Here is a 13,016-nt window from a genome sequence, read left to right as displayed (position 1 = left end):
TGTAAAAATGTGTATTTTTCTTTTTACCACTAGATGTCCCCACACCCACTATTCTTTATGCTCTGAACAGACTTGAAAGCACACAGGCAGTGTTGTTACAGCCGGAAAGATCATTGGCTTCTCATTGAAGCTATAGTCTTTCCCTTATACTTTGGTTGGCTCAGGGAACACGTTCCTGTTCACCAATTAAAGATGTGTCAGTCTCTGCAGTAATGCATGGCGGGAGCATGCACTCCTGTGTGCACGGCAGCACTGAGCGATGTATTAAAACGTCTGTTTGCCTTTAACAAGGGCAAACAGGATTTTTTAATACTAATCACAGTCCTGTAGGGGTTAAAGTCTTTAAATTATATATTTAGACAGTTTTACGGGAGGTAATTTTATTTACCACTAGCCCTTTCCCACTAGCCAACACGTGCACGAACCAGATTTTGTACTGCATGCGTTCCGATGCAAAGCATGATGGTGGAAGTTGCATTCAAGCGTAAATCAAAGTGACGCTAGTACTACGTTACTCAACGGGAAATTGCTTGCATCGTGCAATTAAATGTTCCCAGCGGCTTTACATGGCAACACACACTAATGCATTGCTAAATGTACAAGGTAACATGACCGTCTAATGACTTTCATTTTACCTTGCAAATCGCACTCAATACATGTTGCGTCAAAACGGGCATAATCATGCCCTGACAGGGCCCTTAATGTTCCAACACACATACAGATCTGGTTGGACCTAGTCTTCAGTCAATATTTAAGTGTGGGAGGATACACCCCAAGAGCTGGATGCTTATTAATCGAAATGTGGAACTTTGTTTTGACTTAAAGCTGTGAAGCACCACCTTCTAACATACTGTATAAGTTAATCTCAGTCGCTGGACACCCAGCTGAAGCTTGACATTTAGGCAAACCAGGCACCGCCATAGGCTATAATGTGAATTACGGCTATTGCGGCACTCAGTCAGTAATTTGGACATTGTCAAAAGACGGAGCCCAAATTACAGTAAAGACAGCGCAATTCAGCTGGCAGCCAAATTGCATCTTACCCAAGAGTCATTGGTGGTCTGGAGGCAGAATAGTAATTAACGGAGCCGGGACTTTTGCAGGAGCAGGGTGAGCTATTTTTCGGCTTTACCCTGCACTCAAGTTTTTCCAACGCTTTAATTACATGAACACCCCAGCTGAATGCTCTGACCTCTAAAGGGACTCCATTCGCTTCACAAGTGCCTGAGTAGAGATAAAGGTCCCATGTCTCCAAGCTACTTTTTGTCTAGTTCTAGACCCTACTGACTGAGTTGTAAGAATCCTGCCCTAATACCGCTTACATGCAGTCTGATCCATGTTTTGTTCTTACTATGTCTCCAGCAGGCCTAATATTCACTAGCCACTCCCACCAATGCGTTTCGGGAACTTCCAGACCTTCATCAGAGTGTGGGCAAGGTCTCGCCTGCATCACCTAAGTACCCTACGATTTCCAGACAACTTCCAATACGCTGCGGAGAGCCGTTTTTCAAAGTAAAATGCATGCTGCAGCATGCCGTTGATACTGCAGAGATCATCTACAGTATTTAACACAGTCTTGTCGAAAGATGCATTGTTACTTGCATATTTCTGTAAAAGTGCAGCACAAGACATCTCTTACTCCGAGAGATGCACTCCATTTTCGTTCATTATTAAGTCTCACAGGGCCAATGTGTCCAGCATATATATTATAAAGCCCTCTTTCTGATACAGTATTCAGTCCCCACTTCTTGGTGAAGCTTTCAAATGGTAGAGTCCTGCAAATGTGAAACCGGTCAAAGATCCCCCATGCTCCACAATGAAATGCTCAGCGGGATTGTCAGCGATGCCATCCTGCTGGAGGGAGCTTGGCAGTGTGCCCTGAGGCAAGCATAGGTCCTCATAACTGAAATATAAAACTTCAAATGTCAAGTATTTACTAAGTGTGTGTTATGTTGTTGTTTTTTTGATATAGCTCTAGTACATTACTAGGTGAGGACACTGGACAGCCCACCAGCAAACTTATTGAAACTGAGCTTTAAGCTATTTCTAAATACATTGTGCACAAACTTAAGATTTTATTGCCGTTTTTTCTTACTTCTGCTGATCTACACATTAACTGTTTCTGATGGTATGTTTGTTTATTTTTTTTCATCGTTGCTGTGTTGATCCAGGTTAAGCGTGCTCTTGTTTTACCCACTGAGCGGAAAATATGCGGGTCAGAGGTAAAAGCCACGCCTTTATCATGCTCTGGCCGCTCATGTACACAACCTTGCATTTTGCTTTCCATCCCTAGCTTGTTTACCTTGAAGCACTTTGCCAAAACACTAGCAACATTTACAATGGCTGTTGGTGCTTTTTTTGGCCTGCAAGCTTCCATGAATCATAGAAGAGTTTAACTGGTTGAATCCTTCCATGAAGCCGCAAGGAATGACTAGCTTATTTAGGCACCAGAAATGATTTCTTGATTTGCTGCTTTGGTCAGATGACTTGCATGTTTCCTTTAACACCTGAAAAATGCTGGAGAGGCCCAAAATGCTCAATGGATAATGTTATCTACAACTTGTGAAGCAGTTCTTTTCTAGGTGGTTTCATGGATCGTATATACTTATAAATGCACCTTTTGTGCGTCAGATGCCATGTAATATGCCTAACATAGGTAGCTAGTAAGAGGCACTTCCCTCTCTTGCCTCAGCAGCCTGGATGTAATCTGCAAATGCTAGCATAGAGGCCCCATTAAGCTATCCTACTATAGGCTAATGCCACTCAAAAAATCTTTTAGAGTTTTAGATTATTGTAGCAAGTAAAGCAAGTAAAGGGTGATCAATAAGTTGGCAGTAATTGCAAGTTTATGCTAATTGTTTGCATATTTATGTACCTTGCGATGGGGTCAACCATACGTAATGGCTTAGCATCCCGTTGACCCCTAGTAACGGATAAGCTGAATAACATACTTTCTTAAATTACAGCAGAGTATCAGTTATCTAGCACTGACGGATCAGCTGATGCCGGATAAGTGAGCTTTCTGGTGGCTTGTGACTCAATGTTAAAAATAGGCCTAGCTAATACAGTGCCCACTCTATATACATACCATGAACTCTATATTAAATGTGGAAATACAGTAATTGAAAGTATATTAACCTTGAGGGGGGCCAGCCTTTAAGCACAGCATAGCCCACAAACCGCTCAAGAAGTTGGCCTTCACCACTGTGAGTATTGCTGGCGATTTGTGCTGATTTGTTGAGGCTGCTGGTTATTTGAGTTCCAGATAATTGGGAGTCTGCTGTAGCTGGTTTTATATTGGTAAGATATCTTGTTTAGAATCCCAGAATCTATCGCCCAACCTTGGCCAATGGAAAGATAAATAGTGGTGCCATACATTCCTTTGCTGCCAGTGCATACTTCATGAAGAGTAGTTAACAAATCCAGCTTCAGGAAGCATAAGAGTGCAGCTAGATTTCTGCCATTTTATTCTGTGATATATTACTTGTAGATGACTGCGCTAATTGCTGCCTATATCAGTTTATGGTGGAGCTCTTCTTCAGCACTTTTATTTCCATCTTGATGAAGTCAGCAGGCATGTTAGCAATACAGTTACTTTATATTGGGAGAAGAAGAGTTGTGAAAGTCATTCCACCAGACTCTATTATTTTTAAATTTTAAATTCTGAACTTTATAATATATTCAAGTTATATAGCAACCATATATGCAAGATCAGAGGTTTTAAACAATAATCTTCTAATGTGGTTCAAGTATTCACTTGTAAAGTCAACTCCACACAAAACATTTCTGCAGGCACAGTTGCTTGACTTTCATAGCAGGGTTTTCTCTCTGATCTCCTTTCCCTCCCAAAGCCCTGGTGAAAGATGTCACTCTGTTCCAGATGGGCATCACAGTATTACAGAAACTCTTGAGTTATGGAGACCCAGAACCACAGGAGAAAATGTATTGGGGCAAAAGCAACATGAAGTATCTGGGCAGAAATCACTGCAAAAAAACAGTATATCCTCCACATACTGAATAATAAGGACCCATGCTTTTTATCGATGAGGGAGTACTACCTTGAAACAGATGTTTGTAATTTGGAGAAAGGACTCTGTAATTAAAGGCTATAGATGTACGGTAAACCAGCATCTCTTGATGCAAGCTTGTCTTTCAAAGACAAAATGCAATCATTGACATGGTGGCGCCCAATGCATGGGCCTTGCTTTCAGACACCTAGAATGAGAACCAACAATTGAATTGCTTTTAAAGAAGCAGATGCTGTACTTTGCAGACATTCTGTCTGGAGTCTGTCCTATCATCATTCATTTTATTTAAGCTTTTATATCTGGCTGTATCAGGTAATTGTGCTATGGATTGTGTTCCACAGTATTGCCCAAAATATGTAGGAGAGTGATGGGTTTGATTTGTCAGTTCTGTGTGGAGTTGGCTTTTTGGGAAATAAAGTTCAGAATGCTTACATACACTTCGGGTCTGTGATATAGGACCAGTGATGATCAGATTACAGACCAATAAAGGAATCTTGCAGCTGATTAAAGTGAACTATTGAGCTGGCTTCCATGCAGTGCAGACAGGAAACAGCTGAGAAAATCTGCAGGATAGCTGTAGGAGTTTATCTTCCAGGGTTTCACCAGTTTATTTTAGATTCTGTCCGTCTGTTGCACATGCATTGGCATCAGACAGAGTGGTAATATAGTAGAAATAATCGCTGAATTACATCAGCCATTTCATCCCTGGGAAAGTGTTTTTGGCTTCTGCAGCATTTCAGTGGCGTATCCACATTCTGCCTTAGACTGATATTTCTGCCACACTGTCCCTACCACGATGAGATTTGCAGACGGTGGGTTATCATCTAGCCTAGTTCCTCTGGTGATATTCCATCTTCTGGAGCTCTCCAGGGATGTCCTATTTTTTCACAGCTTGCAATGCTAAGTTAACTATACCCTGTTCTCTTTTCTTTTTTTCTTTTCCCTGTTCCCTTGCCATTATTTGGTTTCTTAACCACTTTATTATATTTTGCTTCTTTTTTTTTTCCATTTACTTTTTTTTCTTTCCTCATTATTTTGTCGGTGCTGACCAGCCATCTGGCCGTGATGTCACAGAAAAATGTTGTTCAGGGATGTGCAAAGATCCAGCCCAGAGTGTCAAAGCCGATCAGCGGGCAACAGTCCCTTTGCGGGAACTAAGAACCCAATTCTTCCTCTCATAGAGAGGCAGGAAAAGAACCTTGAGAAACTTTGTCATAGTGATAGTTGCACTTGCATTCAGCATCCTTTTGGTTTGCAGTACACCAACCCTCTCTCTATGCAGGAGTTGACCTCAGTTCATTGCTCAGGCAACATACTGCCCATTGGACTGTTTGGGCTTGATTCACAAAAGGGTGCTAACTTAGTTAGCATGCCTAAAAGCCCCTTAGCACACCTAAAGCCCTTAAGGATGCACAAAGTTTAGTGCGCTATGTTTGCCCCGGGTGCTACTAAACCGTCGCACTGGGTGCGCCTAAAACGTTGTACTGGGTACGCCCGAAACGTCGCACGGTGCGCCTTTTAGGGCGCACCTGGTGCAACGTTTTAGGCGTACCCAGTGCGAGGGTTTAGTCGCACCCAGTGCGGCATTTGGCACGCACCGTGCATCGCTAAACTTTGTGCGCGATCAATAAAAGCTTTGGGCATGCTAACTGCTTAGCACCCTAGTTAGCATGCCTAAAGCTTTTAGGCATGCTAACGGAGTTAGCACCCTTTTGTGAATGGAGCCTTTTGTGCCATATGGATGGAATTCCTGCAGTATATGAGAATGTGGATGTTGAATGTAATGTTGCTATTCAGGAAATAAGACCGCTTTCCTTCACTATGAACCCTTAGAGGTATTTGCAGTGCCAATATTTGCCAATACTTGCTCCATAGAGTTTAGTGATCTCCATGTAAGAAGCTGCTTGAGCATCACCTGCCATACTGTTATTGTAGCTCAGTCTGAGTGGTACAATGGATAAAACAGAATGGCTGTGTGTTAGACCTAACTCTAGACCTTCCATCCCAGTAATCACTGACATGTTGTCCTAACGTGAAATGGGAAATCTTAAACCTGCCATTAGCAAGTATTGCATCCATAAGCAACCTTCACTGCCATTATTATTCCCAAAAAGAATAAATCACTTGAATTGTATACTGCCATTAATACAATGGGAACTAACCGCTTAAATGTAACATATCACTGCCATTGAAAGGGTTAGTAAACTTGACACCGCCATTAGATATTGTACTACTAGAAAATCAAGCAATTTCTTTTACACTAAGAAATATTTTACTATAAAAATAACAAGCTTTGCACATACCTACAAGTTAAATTCCATTTTTCCATTTGCCATGTTTTTTTTTTCTTTTTTTTTTTCGGTTTCACTTGTCTCTTTCTCTTCTGCCGCCCCTCTGTGGGCAGACTCAGGGTGAGGCTCCAGTGCAGGGTGAAGACCTTGTAAAACGTTCTGGGACAGACCATCGGGTAAACCTCCCGAAAGTCTCCATCCCAATGCCAGAGGAGAAGTCCATGGAAAAATGCCGTCTGCATCCACTTCAACTTCCAAATCCCCGTCTCTCATTTCTTATGTCATTTCTAATCTTCCTGGCAGTGACACTTTGGTGGCTTGTATTTCTATGAAGACTCACTCTCTCATTCTTTTTTCCTCTGCTCTCTTTTTGATGTTCATTTGTGGTCAGCTCCCGCTTGGTCATTCAGTACGGTTTCCTTGTATCAGTGAACTGTTCTATTTAGCACTATATGAACACACCTGTAATATGATGAAATGACTCTCTTAGCAGGCTGGTTCTCCAGGTTATTAACATTTCAGCTCTCGTTCACCCTGGAACACAAAGTATGCTGTTTTCCTGCACATCTTTATATCTCTTTTTAACGACCAGCAAGCCTAAGACGTGTTGGTTGTACACAAGAAATTGTATATCTGAAATTCCAGGCTTTAGGAATACCTATACCTTCTCAGTAAATAACAAATGTACCAGTCACTCAGTGTGTGCATACGTTCAACAAACAACATCCAACATCACAGACCATATAAATTGGTTCAACTGATCCCAGTAGGAATCCAGTGGCTCTACCGTGTGTTTTGTACCCAGTAATATAATCCTACACAAAAAGGCGAGCTATCTCGGAACATTATGTCCACGCTCAGTAAGCATAGTTGTATCACATTACGCTGATATTTCTTGATTTTGTTACTTTTTTTCCTTTGGATAAACCATTCTTTCACAAAGTACTGTCAAGCTACAGAAACGTGTTTACTAGAGTGTTTATTATTTAGATAAGACAGCTTGTGTTATAGGTTTAATAGCCATTGTATGAAGGTTTTACACTTAATTCGTAGGTGTGTTTGTATAGAGATGGCTAAACTGTACTCCTCTGCTTTGTACTGCCTCTGTGTCATGCCTTTCCAACAGCCAAGGAACTGATCTAGACCATCCGAAGTATTTCTCATTCACTTGGGACCCTGTGTGGTTTTTATGCACTTATTTTTGTCTGAATGGCATCCTTCCTTGTATGTTGGCTACTGGTGGTCATCCATAGTGGCTTAAGACAATTTAACATTGTAAGCTGCTACAATCCATAAACGTATTAATCTTGATCCCACATAGAGCAATGTTGTCACAAGACCCCAAAGCAAATGTAGCTTTACATTTTGACTAAAGTAGAACATTTGTATCTTTATTTTTTCACAGTTGAGCAGGCCTAAGACCTAAAACTCTCATTTGCTATTATGATGTTTCCTATAAATTATATCTTTTTTTAATTTCTTGGTTTACTGGCTTCATGCAAATCTTTCCACTTTTGAGTGATGGGATCACTAATCTAGCCAAGTGAAAACTGTAGTTAATGTCACCTAGTTTGTTCAAGTATGAATCCACAGATACAGCGCGTTATAGTGGGCTGCTTCTTTTTATGTGATCAGGAATTTAACATGCCAATTTTGATGCTTGAACCTTTACATTGTTATCATGTAGCGAATAAAACCTCTTCAATAAAGGAACTAGTATTTTAAAAACCTATTTGACACGTGGTGTTAAGTTGTATTTGTATGATACTTTTCAGGTTGGAAAGTAAATCACCTCTTGTAGGTTTTCTCTTAGCACATTCCCATGTAGTATCTGTCTTTATAGTAATTCTGTGTCACACCTTACACAAGGGGTCAGCCTTACATCCTTTCAGCATTTTTCATTAATAAGGTTAAGGCTACAGGAAACTGTTCCTAGTTATTCTGCAGTCAGAGATGACAAAAGCCACTATATTCCTCTATATGACCATATACAACTCTGTTTTTTAATTGAAGATAGCTTACAGACACATGAATAGGGCCCTGCTAAGCCACATCCCCACCTGCCTATCTAATGCTGGATACACACGGTGCGTTCGCGCACTCGATTTTCCCGTCGATTCGTTTATTTCCAACATGTCCGATTTGGATTTCGATGGATCGTTAGGTCGATTCGGCATACTTTGCATGCGAATCGACCTAACGATCCATCGAAATCCAAATCGGACATGTTGGAAATAAACGAATCGACGGGAAAATCGAGTGCGCGAACGCACCGTGTGTATCCAGCATAACTCTGAGACTAGTTTCAAGTCAGGTAGGTGGGTGGGGCTTTTCAAGGCATGGCCAAGTCACACCTACCTTCCCAATCTCTGAACAGCTAGTCTAGTTTGAAGTTTGGTATGTGGATGGGGCTTTGCAAGGTCAACATTACTTGCTTCTATACATCTCGTGATGGGTTTCATTTTTAAACCCAGCATTTTGCATTTTATGTAAAGTGCTTATGAGATATCTCTTCTCACTTAAAGTGTACCAGAGATTATGTAATTAGCAGCTTTTATACTTACCTGGGGCTTGCAGCAGCGTTGGCTTCCATTGCCGGTCTCCTGGTCCTCTCCATTCCTCCGCTGTGCCCCTGGTATATAGCTCAGTCGCTGGCAGTCTTGCTTCACTGTGCATATGCTGCATTGTCACGCTCCCGTGGCTCAGGCTGTCCTGCGCCTGCGCTCTACTAGCTGCGCAGACTCCTGGCGACGGGTGCATGACAGCTGCGTATGCATGGAACCACAACTGCCCTCGACTGAGCTATATACAGGGGGCACAATGGAGGAACGGAGGGGACCAGGAGAACAGCAATGGAGCCCAAGGCCAGCATGGGGCTGGGGGAGGCTCCAGGTAAGAATAAAAGCTGCTAAGTACATCATCTATGGTTTCCTTTAAATTTATTGTTCTTAATAAGCTCATGTTTCCAGGAGTCTACATATTTCTTTGATTTAATCTTGTAACATGTAGCAGTCATAGCAGTCATAGGTTTCATTATTTACTTTCTTATTGATGTGTAATATGTCCTATGCATTTTGCTTGTTCTGTCACTGCGCATAGCAAATGTCACTACGTCTGTGAATAAAGTCTTATAGAATACATAATATATGTTCCCTCTTTTAAGGAAGACCTTTGTAGTGCACTTTATTGTTCACATATGAGTAAGGCCCGGTTCACATTAGCGTTTTTTTGCGGAATGTAACCGGAACGTATACTGTACAAACGGAACGGATGTGAAAGGATCCAATGTTAACCTATGGATCCATTCACATGCGTCCGTTGGTACGGATACGTTCCGTACGTTCCGGTCCCCAGATCTAAAAGTTGCTGCGGGCTTCTTCCGCATCATGTGACTACATGACGCGTCATGTGACTAGTCACATGACCCGCTGTGTAATCACAGCGGAAGAAGAGGAAGCCTCTACCGCCGACTGCTGCAGAAGATTGGGTATGTATTTGCTGGGGAAATTGAGTGAAAACTGATCCGATCAATCATTGAACAGATCCGTTTTCATAATGTGAAACGGGCCGCGAATCCTTTTGGCTACAAACGCTAATGTGAACCGGGCCTAAGACATCAGATTTATTAATAATCATTGTTTACACTTGTAACTAGTTAGTACTGTGAATACACTTCAAATGTTAAATTTTTAAGAGGAAAACACAACAACTTCTGTTCAGGGTCACAGGGGTGCAGTGATTCTCCAATAGGTATTCCTCACAGATGGAAGTGACTTTGTTACATACAGGTGAGTTACGTGGAGGAAAAACACTTGTAAGTATTGTTGAAAATCAAAAATATGGTTAACTTTTAACTTGGATTGCTGGTAAGAGCATCTTTATTGATATTAATGACATGTAAACTGAAATCTTCATTTTGCCACATCACCAAGTGTTTAAAATGAACAGCCATATACAAGTAGCCAAAAATAACCAAAATTAATTCATTGTTTATTTGTGTGCTTCCTCTGCTCAGATCTGTTTTCTGTGGGTTACTACACAGCATATGTAGCTCATTTATGATGCAAAGAGACATCTATTTGAAAACCACAGCAGTCAATCTGCAATACTTTTTGAGTAAGCTGATGCTCACAAGGCTAGCGTACGAGGACGTTTGACTTCAGTTTGCAGGCAACAATTGAGTGTATGTACGTGGCTTAACCGTAATGCTGAAACTGCTGGAATACAGGACAGAGCACTACTGACCTTTGTACGGTTACACACATTCTTTAACTGTCTAATTATGTTTTGGTGCTACTGCCAAGTCAAATTCTTTATGTTCCAAAAGAACCAGCTCTGGTTCTGAAGCCTGTAGCCCATGTATACTAGAGCGTAACTGATGAAAGGTGAGATCTGATTGCTCAGGGTCTCCAATTTTGGCTACTAGTGGACTCGTGATAATAGAAATATGGGATTTCACACTACATACATTTTTAGAAGTTGTCACATGTCATAGTCTTATTGCTTCATGTTTCCCAATTAGAAAGTGTTTCCATCACTTCTTGACTATGAAACCTCCATGGAACTGTATGTCTTCCATACAACAACTGGTAGTCCTGGAGACGGCAATAAAAGATGGATGAGGATTTTAACCCTTTCCAACTCTAAAAAAATGTTTGTGTTGCTCTCTTGGCCTTTAGAGAATTGTCCCCACTTCATTCTGTGCTTTGAGTTAGAAGTCAGCCGTGTTGACCTGCATACTTGTTCTAAGTCTCTGACTTCTTAGGCAATGAAGCCATAAGATGAGATTGGCAAACAGGAACATTTTAACTTCTAAAGCAAATTGGCAATGCTAGATTCAATATTTCTACCATCACCATAATAGGTTCACTCTAAAGTAAACATATATTACGTTTTAAAGGCAAGGTTTTACAGCGAAAAAAGTAAGCAGTTAAAATCTGGCAGAACCGACAGGTTTTAGACTAGTCTATTTCCCAGGGATTCCTTTGTTTTCAAAAGCATTTCCTGAACAGCATGTTAACTAGTAGAATACAAGCCAGCCTCCCTACTCACTTGCATACTTATTTTGTCAGACTCAGCAGCTGCCATTCAGGAAATGCTTTTCTAAACAAAGAAAACCTTGAGAATGCCTTCATGAGGAGATGTACTAGTCCAGAACCAGTTGGTTCTGTCAAATTTTTAACTGTTTTTTTAGCTTTAACATTTGAAGAGGAATGTAAGACTCCACAAAATGTAGATGCACATACCTGTCTGCAACGTCCCGTAAAAGCGCAACACGTATTGTGTATCAGTATTCCTCTTGCTTACTTGCTTTTGTTGACAAGTAAGCAATACATTTATAGGTAACATTTTTTTTAAACTTATGAGGGACAAATCTGGAATGGGCATGAATGAATTCTGAGCCACTCATTCCCAGTAAAAGGAAGTGCAACAAATGCTTTCTTTCACTGGACATGCGCAGTTTGGAACACGTACATGGCCAGAATGTCTTTTTTGCAACTTGGTAAACATCTGGTAAGATGTGAGTAGGGTGTAGCACCTAAAACAGGAGAGCCCCAAAGACAATGAGCAGGAGGAGGAGTGTTAAGTCCTGCAGTATTTTTGTATTTTTATTTTAAAGTTTCAGCACACTTCAGATGTGCTTTAATGAATGCAGCCTTTACTGTATATAGAGTACTCAAATACCCCTGGAGTAAACAGCAGAGGTTTATAAAGGTCATTAGCCTTCCTCATCTGCCCACACCATAGTCTGGCCTTTGAGCTGAGGCCTAGTGAATTTCAGATGTCATGGACAGGCTTTGCAGCCTGCCTTACACTTTATTGTAATTGTTAAGTCACACCATGGATATAAGCCTATCTTGTGAAAGACTCTAGAATTAAATCCCCAAATCAGGATTTTTTTTTCATTTTTTAGTTCTTGGGGGTGTAGAAAGGTTTGACAGGAAATGAAAGGACCATAAAAACTGGATGAGAATTCTAACCCTTTCCAACGCTACAATTTTTTTTTTCAGTTTGTCTTCTTTCAAAATATTTCCCCACTTCCTGTTTTGTTAGAAAGTTAAGGACATTTACAGATATAGGGACACAAGACAGACCTAAAAATCCAAAAGATTCCCTTACCACAGTGGTACAAAATATTGTTGTTTTCTGGAACTGTGCAACAAAGATTCAGAGATCTATACATGTAGTACAGTTGCTCGTACCTATGTAATTATTTCATATATAGAATAGAATGGACTTACTATATGAGAGAACTGAAAACCCTTCTTAAACACATTCTTGCCACCTTCTGCTCTATTTTTACACAGCCTCCTCTGGTGAAAACACATACAGTGACTATATCCAATTCTTCGGTCAGTGAGAAAGGGCAAATTCCAACCAAGGAGGTTCCCTTAGTGCATACAGAAACCAAGACCATTACCTATGAAGCAGCAAGAGTAAGTTTTGGTATTTGTTTGATACAGTGGATTTAATGCTTCATTTAATTAATATATATTCCCACTTTCCCTAACAATAATTTTCAAATCCTCACTGTACATTTTCAAGTATTTTAGTAAGCAGAGTTTTTCAGGTAACTACTCTGGAGGTCTGCATGTGTTCACTGCAATAGCTGCTTGGCATTGCTTAAACTTGTTATTGCGATGGAAGTGACTACTTCAGCTGATGTGTACACATAACAAGTATTCCCATGGATGAG

General features: G+C 40.8%; 1 protein-coding gene across 18 annotated transcripts in view; it reads left to right on the top strand.

The window, feature by feature from the left end:
- Positions 1 to 13,016, top strand: part of EPB41 (erythrocyte membrane protein band 4.1) — a 228,181-nt gene that overhangs the window by 205,930 nt on the left and 9,235 nt on the right. For all 18 annotated transcript variants that reach the window (XM_068269163.1, XM_068269169.1, XM_068269168.1 and 15 more), the window contains one exon: positions 12,628 to 12,756. In XM_068269163.1, the coding sequence (XP_068125264.1) occupies positions 12,628 to 12,756 (129 nt within the window). The remainder of the gene's footprint in view (positions 1 to 12,627; positions 12,757 to 13,016) is intronic.

This window comes from Hyperolius riggenbachi, chromosome 2, assembly GCF_040937935.1.
Source record: "Hyperolius riggenbachi isolate aHypRig1 chromosome 2, aHypRig1.pri, whole genome shotgun sequence".
In the NCBI taxonomy this organism is placed as follows: domain Eukaryota; kingdom Metazoa; phylum Chordata; class Amphibia; order Anura; family Hyperoliidae; genus Hyperolius; species Hyperolius riggenbachi.
This window is presented reverse-complemented; position numbering and strand designations above follow the sequence as displayed.